General features: G+C 45.5%; 1 protein-coding gene across 1 annotated transcript in view; it reads left to right on the plus strand.

Annotated features, from left to right (window-relative positions):
* The window catches only part of Zc3hav1 (zinc finger CCCH-type containing, antiviral 1), a 46367-nt gene extending 40735 nt beyond the window's left edge, over positions 1–5632 (plus strand). The window contains exons 10-13 of the mRNA XM_027391477.2: positions 25–121; positions 803–933; positions 1175–1308; positions 2337–5632. Of these exons, the coding sequence (XP_027247278.1) occupies positions 25–121; positions 803–933; positions 1175–1308; positions 2337–2605 (631 nt within the window). The 3' untranslated portion in view covers positions 2606–5632. The remainder of the gene's footprint in view (positions 1–24; positions 122–802; positions 934–1174; positions 1309–2336) is intronic.
* Positions 5633–14802: the final 9170 nt, after the last annotated feature.

Here is a 14802-nt window from a genome sequence, read left to right on the forward strand (position 1 = left end):
TTTTCCTTCTGTCTTTATTTGTAGCCGGCAGCCAGTGATGCCTGCGGTAGAGGCTTTGACCCTGGATTCTCCTCCCCTGAGGGACACTGGCACGTTTCCGTTTCCTTCTAACAGATACGAGGTACTTGGTTTTACTTGTTTTACATGCTTGGCAGAAAGTGTTTGGGTTCGTTATTGGAGTGAATGAGTGCTTCCGCATTAACTCCAGATTAAAGACAGGCGTCTAGGTAGGATTGTGACACTTTCCCAGGGCATCTCCCCGTGTTCAGGGATGCAGTGCCACTTAGGCAGGTTCCTTAGGGTGACCCCGTGAGACCATAACAACACTGCTGAGGATGTGAGGCGGGTTCCTTAGGGTAACCCCGTGAGACCATAACAACGCTGCTGAGGATGTAACCGGAACTCAGAGAATCATAGTTGCCTAGCTCTGTGTGCCTCACTTTGTCACCAGCCTGGCTGGGACGAGACCATTTCTAGTCTGTCTAGCCTTCACAACTGGCTCTGGTCTGTTTGTGTTCCATAGGTACTTCTGATGGATGGCTCTGTCACTGGTCGGTTTTGGAGTTTGGGCTTTCTGGGTCTCTGGACTAAGTCACATATAAACAGAAAAGTGCACATGCCTGTTGGTTCATTACTAGAATGAACAAGAAGTTAGATATGGACACACTAAGCCAGCCTGTCTCACTGGAGAACAGCAATGGTGTTCATGGCATGGGGGGGGAGGGTGGTGGCCACATGTGTGAACATAGCATGTTTTTAGTATTTCCTAGTTTACATTTAAGCATCTAATTTTTTTTTTCAGTTGGTAGAGCTTGATAGCCAGGATGTGGAATATGCCACGATAAGTGAACTTTTTAAAGCATCCATGAAATATTTCAAGATTGTATCGATAAAGAGGATATGGAATCAAGACCTCTGGGAAACTTTTGAAAGGTGACATAATCAGACCTTGTTTGGGACTGTGTAGTTAAAGTATACTAAGAGGGCTCATTTTATTTTCACATTTATTTGGTACTAGGGTGCGGGGCATGCATGCATGTCATAAGGCAACTTGCTGGAGTCATTGGGTCTGCCCACGTGGGTCCAGACGATTGAACCCAGGCTCTCATGCTCAGCGGCAGCCATCTTGCTGGCCCAGTTTCTTGGTACTGAATCTCACATTTCTGTATATTAGGAAGAAGCTGATGATGAAGAATGACAATGAGATGCTGCTGTTTCATGCAACATGCCGTGTTCATGTGGATTATATCTGTAGAAATAATTTCGACTGGATCATAAATGATAGTCGGGAGACCAAATATGGAAAAGGTTTGTGCTGGGCTAGAGACAGCCATGATTCCAGCTCCGCACATGCTTTTGTTGAGATGTTCTTGGCATTAGTTTGTAAACTTGCATGTCTGGGCTCTGGTGGCCCTGGAAGAAAAGAAGCTAAGTTACCTTCAGCCTGTGTTAGGACAGGTCTCTTGACTTGGGGGTGTGGGTGTTAGGCCTTGGCTCTAGGTCTTCGGTCTTGTTTCTCTCTGGGGACAACTGAAGGTCTTCATTCTTGTAAACTGCTCCATCTACTGGCTGTATTGTCTGCCGTTAGCACTTACTGGAGATGGCTCTTCCTGTCCTATGTCTGTGACTGCAGAGCTTTTCAAACTATCTTTCTGTTGTCACCAATGGATTCCAGTTAAGAATGGGAAGAGGGGCCGGGAGTTGGTGGGGCACGCCTTTAATCTCAGCACTGGGGAGACAGAGGCAGGCAGATCTCTGTGAATTTGAGGCCAGCCTGTTCTACAGAGCAAGGCCCCTTCTCATGTCAGCCACATTTTTATTTTTAAAGAGGTTTGCCCTCCTTTTTTTTTGTTGAGGAATCATTCACTCTTTGTGGGTGTTTGAGGAATGTGACGTAGTCAGACCCGGCAGCATAGTACAGTGTAGAATTCTGTGGCGGGGACCAGACCTGTCTCAGGGAAAAATAATACAAACTACCTGGGAATGGTGGCGCATGTTTTTAATCTCCGTACTTGGGAAGCAGAAGCAGGAAGATCGCTTGAGTTTGAGTTTAGCCTGGTTCACATAGAGAGTTCCAGGACAGCTAGCACTACCTAGCGAGACCTTGTCCTAGATAAAATAAAACAATGACAAACTGAGGTGCTGGGGACAACTAGGAAGGAGGGGGGTAGGTAGCAATGACAGCTGGAGCTATTGGTCACAGACAGGTGGTGGGATAGTAGTAAGTGTTATTGGCAGATGTTTTTCACCCATACCAATGTCTGCTTCTCTGTATCCCGTTATAACCTATACTCATTGATAAATAACAATTTACCACTTTTTCTGGTTATTTCTAGGAAATTACTTTGCAAAAGAAGCCATGTATTCCCACAAGAATTGTTCATATGAGGCCAAAAACATTGTTATGCTTGTCGCCCGAGTCTTGGCTGGAAATTCCATTGAAGGAAATATGAGATACAGTAGCGCTCCCGCCCTCTATGACAGCTGTGTGGATAGCAGGTTGAATCCCTCGGTCTTTGTCATCTTCCAGAAAGAGCAGATTTACCCAGCGTATGTGATTGAGTACACGGAGCTAGAGAAAGAGAAAGCCTGCATAATTAGTTAGAAAACGATGTATACTGCCGCGTCGAAGCCTTTATGTTGACTTCTAGGACCAAACCATCCCCAGACAGTAGTTAGACTTTTGCATTTCCTTGCTACATTACCTAACGTCTTAAATCAGCCATTCTCAAACTTCTCTCCAGATTCACAGTCCCTGGCCAGGCAGTTTTTTTGTAAAAATTGCCCCCATGACTCCAGCATTTTGAAAAGATTTCGTTGTCTTACATTCCTAGTGAGGCTGGTTTCTAAATTGTCTGTAATCTTATCTTTCCCATCTACTCTTTGTTTTTATTGTGTATGTAGGTAGCATTGTTTCGGTTTCGCTTAATTTGAACTGGATATTAGTTTGAGAAATTTGAGAGACATGTAATAATGTTTATGGAAATAGGGACATATAAGAAGACATTGCAGCTTTGAGTAGAAAACTTGCTGAGGAAAAAAGTTTAAAGGTTAAATTTAAACGATATTGAGACACAAAAGCAGTACGCAATACTATATATTACCATGCGATGAAACTGACCTGAGGAACACATTTCTGTCTCTCTGCATTTACTTAGAAGACAGACTCCATGGAGTTGACTCTGAAATACAGTGATAAGCACCCCTAAGTATAGTTCAGAAGCAACTAACTGGAGTTAATTGTCCATTGAGGCTCTTGGTATCCGAGTTCTAATTCATGTGATTACAGAGGATGCTTCTTGCAGGCTTTTGTGTAATCATCCGGATTTTTTTAGTAAGATTAAGTTGCAGTACTGATAAAACCTAGTGTTATTGGGATTTGTGTACAGTGACAGAAGGGTTGTCAGAAGCCAGGAAAGGCCTTCCCTGTTGGAAGGGCCTTGTAAGGAGGCAAGACTGGTTTGTTGGTGAGCGCAAAGCAGTGCAGAGAAAGCAGTGTCCCACATAGACCTTTACTGTTAGCCACATCTTTTTGAAAGCATAGTGGGTGTGGGTTTTTTAGAGCATTTAGGACGCCCGGACCAATTTTTTTTCCTTGCTTACTGTGTACAGATCAGGTCCTTCCTTCCAACCTCCCTTTCTCAACGTTCTGTCCCAGTTGCCAGAGTTTCCTGGCATATTTTTTCCTTTCCTGTTACATTTTCTTCCAGCAGACATGTTCATCGTTAATGGGCATTTGATCAGATTTTTCATCAGTTGCTTTACTTTGAAAGTCTCCAATAATGATATATTGAGAATTTTTTAGAGTGGGATTCTTGTCATTCATTGCCACAATTTTTCTTTTTTAATTCACTGATTTTTCTTTTCTTTTTCTCACGTGGTATCTTCTATTTTGGAATACTCATTCTCTGACATAGACTTCATACTGTAGACACGTAGTGCATCTAACTACTTGGCAAGCTAACTTCTAGTTGGATATTTACCTGCCATCTCCAGTTCAACAGGCTCAAAATGGAACACTCTATTTGCCTGCTTCAAAGTGATTCACCCCCAAAGATTCACCTGCCCCAACCCCATAAACAGTATCACTTGCTCCCTGATACACAAGCAGAAAGCTAGAATTCCTCCCAGGCTCCTAGCTTCCCCCAGTCTGAGTCGTTCCTAAGCCCATTCTGAAGCACCTAGTTCAATTCTGTGGGTCTCAGTGAACTGTTCTGTCGGGGTTCCCACCCCTCCCCGCACAAGCAATATCTGTTTTAATCTCTAAAGTGCAATTCAGACATATATTCTCCATATAACTCCATTAATTAAAAAAAGTTAATATAATTTAAGAGGGAAATACAAGGCCGTAACTCCGGCACGACTTTACAGTACTAAGACATAATGGAGTCGTCAGATGCCTACATTTACCATGAATCAGTGTGAGCTTAGAAGAAAGGAATTGGCTGAACATGAAAAATCAGGGACGTGTGTGGACATTAGAGTAAAAACTAATGACATAAGTCATTTGCAAATGTCAGCACTATCTGTTCATGGTAAGAACGAAATACCTTTATTGTAATAAAGATACTGTACAAAAGAACTTACAGATTTGTTCAGACAATATATATATATAATATATATATATATATTATATATATATATATATGTCGTACGTGAATGTCTGAGACATTCAAAACTCGAATAGGGCGCAAAGTAATTTCTTCTTGTGAGGAACTGCCCAATAGGTCGCAAGATCCGTAGTTGGCTCTCACATGCTAAATGCCAGTAGCGCCCTCGCCCACAGTTATGACAACCATAGACCCTACCACACCTGTTCACCCTTTTAAATGTAGATCTTTTTTATAGCACCTTTTGGCCATCTTGAGATGATTTATAGGTAATACGGTCTACATATGAGTTTATTAAAACTTAATTTAGTGCCCTACCTGTTTTGTAATGAAAATGAAACATAGATGTAATGAACACACAGCATGTAAGTGCTCAGGCATGACTATGCTATAGGTTTTGAAAGAGATGTCAACTCTCACTATGAATAGGTTTGGGCTTAAGAGTTCAGCAGTGCAGGAGTACAGAAGTACAGGGAAATGAAAGCTGGAAGGACTCAGTGACACAAACCAGATGGCATTAGGGTACACCATAGCAGACTGTGCTGCTTACCTGTCTATGGTGAAGGGAAGGGCGGAATCACCTTAATTGATAATAAGACAGGACAAATTACATTTTGTCTCGGAAACCAGATGTTCTCTCCCAGACAAACTGTAGGTCCTGCATAAATGTCCAGCAGGACATTAGATAGTCGCAAAGGTGCAGAACAAGTGTGTGGGACTGTCCCATCCACACACAGCAGAACACTTGTTCTGCCTCAGGTTGCATCTACTCAGTGCCGGTAATAACCTTCAGATACAAAGCAAACAACCAGTACTCTCCAGTATACTACAATGAGAATCACTGACCTCGTTAGTGACAGCACTCATGGATCAATTCAGTTGTTACTCCCATTGTGTTTTACTATAGAATACCCAGATCCTTGCTTCACAAACCCCCAGTTTTTAAAATGCTTTGTGCCTTGGTTTTGTCTATCTTTATCCGCCTTCTTGTTTACTCAATAAAAGAAAAAAGTAACTTGGTTCATTTGTCTTCATTTGTTCTGTTTATGGCTATCTCAAAATAAAACAAAAGCAAGAAAACCCTCAACTGTAGACACCAGAGTGGAAGGCAAAGGTAGGCATGGGGATAGCTAAGGCTACAGTTGATTGGCACAGCTTTGGACTACAAGCTTGGTTGGGGGCGGACATGTTGGAAGCCACAAACACACTTTTTCTCCCCTGGTCCCAAAGGGGTAACAGAGCCAGGTCGAGACATGAAGGTGCATATATTTATAAACAGAATTATCCTGTTGGACAGTCCACAAAAATCCTTCTCTAAATCTGGGCACGATGGCAAATGACTTTAGGCAGAGGCAGGTGAGTCTCTGGGAGTTCTCAGCCATCCTGATTGGTCTACGTCATAGTGAGTTCTAGGCCAGCTGGGTCTACACAGTGAGACTCTGTCTTCAAATCAAAGAGCCATTGTCTATTGCCTTGGGGGTGGGGGTGTAGCTCAGTTTATAAGGGTCTATATTACCCAAAGCCTTTTCAGTTCACCAGCACTACATAACATCAAGGGTGATGGTGCTTCAAGCACTTGGGAGGTGAAGGATCACTGGCAGATTCAAGGCCATAATAATGGAATAGATGAGTTTGTTTGGTTTTGAAGATTGGTGCCATTTTTCTACTCTCCTCATTGGTTTTTTTTTCCCCCCATTGGAAAGCTGTGGATGATGGAGAGAAAATGAGAGAGCAGTCAGTGTTTGTGGTAGCACACATTTGACAAAGTGAGGACAGAACAACCACGAATTGGGCTTCAATGTCAATTCAGCATTCATTGTTGTCAAAGCATCCGTAACCAGACACAAAAATGCTTTCCAGCCAAAAGAACAGATACATAGTTAAGAGTTTTGATTTTATAAAAGTAGTATTACATGCTCTAGTGTGTGCTCGCTTTCAACCATTCAGGTTTCAGGTTTTGTCAGTGAGGGCCTTCAACCTCTGAGCCATCCATTGGTTATCTTTGTGTTTGCTGTCACTGCAGCCCCCACCCCCCAAAGTCTGCCACTTTCTATTTTCCGAGGTGTATTTCTTAGTCTGGAATTCAGTGCAAGCAAAACCAAAGTATAGCCACTTCCAACCAGGTGGTGGTGGCACGCCTTTAATCCCAGCAGTCGGGAGGCAGAGGCAGGCGAATCTCTGTGAGTTCCAGGCCAGCCTGGTCTGTAAGAGCTATTCCAGGACAGCAAGGGATGTCACACAGAGAAACCCTGTCTCGGAAAAACAAAAAACAAACAAACAAAACAACAAAAAAAACAAAACCAAAAAAAAACAAAAACCTGTTGATGAGTGGGTACACACCCTGAGGATTTAAAGTAGAGCTGACTGTTTTTCATAAAAGTTTCGATTTGTGATTCCTTTAAGATTTTTTTTGTAAGATTACCTTTTAAAGTAAATAATAAAATGATCGATCCTTTCTTTGTGACCACAAAAATGCAGCCTGCCTGTAAAAGAATTGACTGAGAAAAATACTTTGTTTGCTTATGCTATGTTAATCTATATAACAAGTTTCCTGGACATGAATGTATGTGATTCTTGGAGATAATTTGTCTTTCACCTGTAATTCGTAAAATGTTTAATAATGTAAGGGATATGAGAAATGTGTTATTTTTCACCTGTGTTTACTGTAATCATTTAATAATAGAATGTAACATTGTAATTTTTATACTGCTTGGAAGATTTTTGCTGGGGTATACAAGCTGTAAGGGGAAAAATAAAGTTAGTTAGAAGGAAGACGTCAAGAGAGACAGAATGGATACACCTGGATGAGGTAAGAAAAGATGAGAGATGATAGAAAGACCATAAAGGTGTGTGTGTGTGTGTGTGTGTGTGTGTGTGAGAGAGAGAGAGAGAGAGAGAGAGAGAGAGAGAGAGAGAGAGAGAGAGTTGTGTGTGTGTGTCAGTGTTGTGTGATGTGTGTGGTGTGTGAGTGTGTGTGTGTGTGTGTGTGTGTGTGTGTGTGTGTGTGTGTGTGTGAGTGTGTGTGTTGGCTTTGAATGACTTCCTACATTTTATTTCCTGAGGCAAGGTCTCTGGCTGAATCTAGAAGTTGCCAATTGGTTAGTCTAGCTAGCCAACTTTCCCTTCGGATCCTGTCTCTGCCTACCTCATGCTTGAGTTACAGGAAGCCTCCATACCTTCCTGTAGTTTGTGTCAGATACGGGGATTCAAACTCCAGCCTCACACTTGTCCACTAAGTGTTTTTTCCACTGAGCAATCTCCCCAGCCCATCTAGTCTTTAACGTCCAGAATGAACCTCAATCAGCTTATGGTCTAAACTTGCTTCCATCACCAGTGCCGCTGACGGAAAAGTCCTTCCTGCAGTCTTTCTCTTACTTGAACCTCTCTGTGTACATGTGACTCACTCTCCTCTAACCCCTTCCTCAACTTGTATCTTACGTCTTTCTCTTTTAGTTGTATCTTAGGTTGGCTTCTCACAGAGGCAAACAGACAAAGATTGATTGAGGGCAATTCCTTAGAAAGTAATCCCAAGAAAGCTCTCAGTTTACATCCTAGGCTGGGCTCCCTGGTAAGCAGATGAAGACTGCATGCAAGCAATGTCTTTGCAAGGCAAGGAGGGAGGGGAGCCAGGGAAAGGAAGCCACTGCAGGGCTCTGCTGGTTCTGGGCTCTGTTTCCAGTAAGGAACCTTGGGGAGATCACTGAGTATCTGTTTGCAGGTCATTCCACAGAGGAATAAGAAGCTAGGGTATTTGTCGGCTGTTAGGAGGGAAGTCCTCTTAGGCTTACTGAGTGTGTGTGTATATTGCCGCCAATTTGATGATAGGAAAAGTGTTGCAGGTTGTCCCTTGGGGGTGTCCCTTGGGGATGGGGGAAATTAGGTGCTGAACCAATGACACAGGTACCAGAAACAAGTTGAAACAAGCAGCTCGGCTTATTTCAGGAAGGGGTAAGTCTTATGTACCCTCCACCCTGCCCCAGCGGGAGAGACCCAGGGAGCTGGCATCTGCTGAAGTGATGTGGTCGATGTGCATAGGTCCGTGCCATCTCTTGTCAGACTGTTGCTGTTGTCAAGGCCCTCTGACAGACCCAGGCTGGCTGTCAGTAAATATCTACCGCACATGCTCTTGCTCTTGCTAGGCCAGCTGGTTCTCAGACCCATTGACGCTTAGTTATCCTATAGAAAAGTTTATTATATGGCTATAAATGAGCAAAAGAAGTAACTCCTTAAACAGCCAAAGATAAAGACTTACATAAATGTAGCTTATCAGACAAGAGAGCTGGGCATGCTAACACATGCCTGTTATTCCAGCAGTTGGGAGGCAGAGCGGCTACATGCAATAAACAAGACCCAAAGAGTAAAATGGCCTCTGTGAGAACAAATGATCTTTAGGGGAACAAAGTCGAGAATAAAAAGTTTATGATATTCTTGTTTGTGCAGGTATGAGAATGTCATCTCGTTTTCTTTTTTTTAAACATTTTATTTATATTTCATGCATATGGGTGTTTTGCCTGCCCGCCCACCACATGCATGCCTGCTGTCCTCAGAGGCCAGAAGAGGATTTTAGCTGCCACGTGAGTGCTAGGACTCAAACCAGGGCCCCTGTGCTCTTAATTTGTTAAGCTATCATTCCAGCCCTTCTATTTTTTTTTTTTTAAAGACATTCTCACATTATAGCCAGGACAGACTTGAATTAAGCATTCCTCTTGCCTCAGCCTCCCAAGTATTAGGATTATAACTGTGAGTCACCCCACCAGGGGTCTCTTTTTTCTTCATTTCCATAAACAACCCCAGAGCGGAGGGTCATGCAGTGTCCCTTTTAGAAGCTTGTTTTAGTGAGATAACTGCATCTGTTAATTTTGCATGTCTTTACAATAATCCCTCAGATCAATTCTCTGGGTGAGACCTTGTAGGCACGAGCTCCTTGGGTGATTCCAGCCTTCCAGTGTGGCTGGCAAGCTCCCTCCCTCTGCTGAAGATCTTAGAGAGTTCACAAAAGAGATAGGGCAACCAATGCTTTCTGACTTTTCTCTTCCTCCTTTCTTTAACACTGATCTCTCCAACCATCCGTGCTTCTCTCTGTAGACACTTTAGGTACTGAAGATAGAGATCAACACCATAAAGAAGATCCCTGCTTGAACTTGAACTCTACAAGCAAACATAGAAACAAGAGAGAAAAACTGTCAGCGGTATGGCTCCAGCAGAGAGAGACAAGGGACCTTGTTATTCTTTTGCTTAAATTAAAGATAAAGAAGAGGAAGGGGCACAAGATGGGACGTGAGACTAAGAGACATATTAGACATATTAACCAGTTTATTATAGGCTCGGCAGAGGAGAGAGACTAAGAGCAGAGGAGGAGAGAGTAGAGAGAGAGAAAGAGCATAAATGGGCAGGGGTCTGTCTTTTAAAGCATAATGCCTGAACCTTTCAATCCCACCTTTACTTATTATTAAAAAAAGGTGGGGTGTTAGACATAGCAGGTTAAGGAATAAGAGCGTCGAATTCTCAAGACTGCTTCCTGCTGACATGGGGGGCGTTGACCATCTTTGGGGGACCTGAGAAGGTTGGGGTGCTGCCACGTCCTGGGGTAGCTGGTTGCTTCATTGCAGTCCAGGCTGTACGGAACTCCCTGGCGCCTCTTCGACCTAGCAAGATGTTGGCAAAGCAGAGGACAAGGTTAACTTTAGAAAACAATTTTTTTTTTAGGTGCTGTCACTTGAGGGGAAGATTGTAAGATGAGGGAGGGGTTCCCGAGGAGTCCCAACATGAGGGAAGGGAGTCCTGGGACCAGGGAAGGATTGAATCACTGGAGTGAATCTGACCTGTTTGTTTGGATCCAATTCAGCTCCCTGGAACTTACAAGAATCCTTAGAGTTTGTGGAAACATGTTACACACATTAGCAGAGTATTCATGTCAGAAGCTTTGAAAGGTTCAGGCATTATGCTGGCCTACCTCTGTTACCTGTTGGAATCCACTCAGGCAGTACCCGGGTCAGCCCAGGGTTCCATGGGAACTAAGTCTGCATGCAGGTGCAAAGGACCTCTTTAAAAGACAGACCCCTGCCCATTTACTCTCTCTCTCTCTGTGGTGACCGGCCATGGCGCTCAGCCATGGAACCCTGTTCCTCTTCTCTCTTAGTGTCTCTACTCTGCTGGGCCTATAATAAACTGGTTAATATGTCTAATATGTTTCATCTTGAGCCCCTTCTTCTTTTATTTCTAATTTAAGCAAAAGAATAACAGACCTACTTCATACTGGTTGTCACAATGAGTGATAACCTGGAACTGACTGACACAGAGACACCCAGGCAGAGGGCTCCTGTCACTTCCCAGCTGAAAACTGTTTAGTGGCTTCTTTGCATTTACAGGAAATCAATTCCTTCAGGCTGAGATGAAGCACCTGGTGAGGTTAGCGGCTAGGCTGGCTGAGTCCCTCATCCATAAATGTCCACTAGATGAACGGTGCATTGAGCAAAATGGTTAGGTATTTAATAAATGTACAGGTCTGGATTGTTGCTACCCAACAGAAATAAAGTGAGTCCGATATGGAATTTTTTTTTTCTTTTTCTTTTTTTTTGGTTTTTCGAGACAGGGTTTCTCTGTGTAGTTTTGGAGCCTATCCTGGCACTCGTTCTGGAGACCAGGCTGGCCTCGAACTCACAGAGATCAGCCTGCCTCTGCCTCCCAAGTGCTGGGACTAAAAGCGTGTGCCACCAACACCCGGCTCTGATATGGAATTTTCTCACAGATAGATTATGAGAGCAGAAGAGGAGGCTGGAGAGATGGCTCAGCTGTTAAATCGCTGCTGTCCCAGCATTCATGTTGGGTAACTCACGATTCCAACTCCAGGGGATGTGTTACCTTCTTCCAGCTCCCATGGAGCACATGTGGCACACACACATTTTAAAAAGGAAAAGAATATTAAACAGATTGTCCCAACATTTTGTTACCCAAATATATCACAAACACAGTATTCACTTCTTTTTTTGTTGTTGTTGTTTTGGTTTTCCAAGATAGGGTTTCTCTGTGTAGCTTTGGAGCTTGTCCTGGAACGTGCTCTGTAGACCAGGCTGGGCTCAGACTCACAGAGATCCACCTGCCTCTACCTCCCGAGAGCTGGGATTAATGGCGTGCGCCACCACTGCCTGGCTTATTTATTTATTTATAATTTTATTGCTTCTATGTGGATTTTGCATCATGCAGATCAGCAAGGCTCTGGCAGTAGCATACCCCAGCCCCCAGAGGAGTGTCAACATTATCCTAGGTGACTGGCAAGACCCCGGGCATATGCAGAGCCCTTGGTGGCAACTAGAGCCATGGACACCACCCCAGACCCCGGCCTCCACAGAGCCAAGGACCCAGACTGGCCACAGCCCAAACCCAGAAGTCTCTATGACTCCAGGTGACAGCACTGGCCACACAGATCAGCATGGCCCTGAGCATGGCACAATTCTCAGACACTGTGTCTAAGCAGACCTTGGTCATCTGAATGGCTCTTGGTGACAACAGGAGCCCAGGACATCAACTCAGGCCCTGGCTGCTGTAGGGCCCAGATTCAGACATGGCCCTCAGCTGCAGCCCTAGCCTGGATGTCACCATAGTCCCAGGTGGCAGTGAAGGCCACTCAGATAAGGGTGTCTTTGGTGGCTGCATGGCTGTTGGATTCCCAGACCCCAGGCATCTATGAGGTCTTTGGTGGCAACATGAGTCACAGATATCAATACAGGACCCTGACTGTGGTAGGACCACAGACCTAATTATTGTCCTAGGCAGCAGCCTGAGCCTGGATATCACCATAATTCCAAGTGGCAGTGCAGGCCATCTGGACTGGCATGGCCCCTGAAGCAGCATGGCCCTCGGATACCAACATGGCCCCAGGTGGCAGCCTAGATCCCTGGCATCAGCAGGAGCCACAGACGTTAACACATACCCTGGCTTCAGCCGGGTCACAGACCCAGGCATGGCCCTCGGCTGCAGCCCTGGTCCAGAAGATACCATGACCCCCAGTTGACAGCACTGACCACCCAAATCATCCTGGCACTGGCATGGTCACAGGTTGTGGCCCAGATCCTGGGCATCCATGTGGTCTCTGATGGCAACCCGGACCAGGGACATCAACATAGACCCTGGATGCAACAGGACCACAGACCCAGACATGGTTCTAGGCAACAGCCCCGCTTGTCACTATGGTCCCAGTGGCTAGGCAGGCCACCCAGATTGGTATGGCCCCCGAGGCAGCATGACCCTCAGACACCAGTGTGGCCCCACCACAGGTCCCTGTACAGCTCCCAGTGACAACAGGAGTCCCAGACATCAACATAGGCCCCTGGGCTGCTCGAGGTCCCCGGATCAAGAACAGGCTCTTGGTGGTAGCCCAGGTCCAGACATCTCCCAGTGGGCCACTGACATCGGCCTGTTCCTCACCACCCTCACCTCTCCAGATCTGCCTCTCTCACCAGCCCACAAACCATAACGCCTCTCCCTCTCTTCTACCGCCTCACCTTGTGCTCTCTCACCACAGTGGTGACCAACTGTCCAATGTAGGGGAAGCTGTAGCCACGCCTACTTAGGAGCTGGCTACAGATGTGCCTGACCACGCTTGCAAGGGCATGGTCAGGGTGCCATAGAGTGACACTTTCAGGGGACTGCGTTTCTCTTTCAGTTTCACTTTGGTACTTGCTGGACAGACTGCTGCCACACCAGCTGACTAGGTTGCTCTGTAAGTAAGGCTTTTCCCTGTTAAATACCCTTATATTTCTACCTGACTCCGTATTGGTAATTTCCCACTATAGTCCAGCACCAGGGCTCTTGGTTGGGTCATAGGTGGTGCTTGGTTGAATACTGCCCGTCGCAGTACTTGTTACGATGGTAACTGGTTGTCTGGTACCAGAGGCACCAGGGAAGCTCCTGGTTGATTATGGCCCCCACAGACCCAGAATTCTGGGGGTTGGGGGTGGGATGCTGTCTGTGTCCATCGCTGATTTTACAGTAACCACTTAAAAAAGATTCATTAATTTTATTACTTATCTGTATGAGTATTTTGCTTGTATATGCACCATGTGTGTGCCTGGTACCCTTGGAAGTCAAAAGAGGATATTGGGTCCCCTGGGACTGGAGTTACAGGTGGTCTTGACCCACCACACCAACCACATGGGTGTTGGGGATCAAACCCCTGTCCTATGTAAGGGCAACAAGTACTCTTAAATGCTGAGCCAACTTCCAGCCCAACTTTGAGTCATATAAAATGCAGATTATTTATTTATTTATTTATTTATCTATCTATTTATTTATTTGAGACAGAGTCTCATGTAGAACAGGGTGTCCTCAAACTAGATATACTGTGGACCAGGATGACCTTGAATTTCTCATCTTCCAGCGTCAGCCTGCCCAGGGCTAGGATCACAGGCAAGCCCACCAGGCCCAGTGTATGTGCTTCTCAGGAATGGAACCCAGGACTTAAGTAATGCTAAGCTAGCCGTCTACAGAGCTATATCCCTAGCCATCAAACTGAGATTTTTTTTTTCTCCCATTATAAATCTAGTGTGTGTTTCACTTCCTAGTTTGGACTGACCACAATTCAAAAGTGATTAGCAGCCACCTCCTCAGAGAGGCCCTCGGCCAACACCAGGCATTTCCTTACCACCTTTCAAAGAAATCTTTAAATTTCATCCACTATACGTGTGCATAGTGTGTGTGAGCATCTATGTAATACATGCACTCGTGCGTGTGTGTGTGTGTGTGTGTGTGTGTGTGTGTGTGTGTGTGTGTTAGTGCAGATCCGCGCATGTGGAGGCCACCATGGGTTCCAGAGACCCAACTCAAGTCCGGGTCTTTTACCCCCTGAGTCATCACTGCTGATTCCTTACTTTTGGGGGACAGGGTGTCTTGTAGCCCGGGCTAGCCTCCAACTCTGGGCTTGACCTCTGGTTCTTCCAGCCTCCGCTTCCCAGGTGCTGGCATTGCAGGCGTGTGCCACCACCAGGCTGGCTGCACCACATCACCACTTGAAAGTCTTTGCCACCTTCCCGGGTTTCTGCAGCGGACCCAGGGGCCTGTGAGGCCGCTGCGGTTCAGGCCCGGCCTTGCGAGGCCCGGCCCCCCGACAGCTCACAGGCTCCAGCGGCGGTCGCGGCGGGGAGGAGCCTGCGGGCCGGGGGACTGGCGGGGGCGCGCGGCGCGAGCTGCCCGGGCC

The sequence above is a fragment of the Cricetulus griseus genome, assembly GCF_003668045.3.
Source record: "Cricetulus griseus strain 17A/GY chromosome 1 unlocalized genomic scaffold, alternate assembly CriGri-PICRH-1.0 chr1_0, whole genome shotgun sequence".
Taxonomy (NCBI): domain Eukaryota; kingdom Metazoa; phylum Chordata; class Mammalia; order Rodentia; family Cricetidae; genus Cricetulus; species Cricetulus griseus.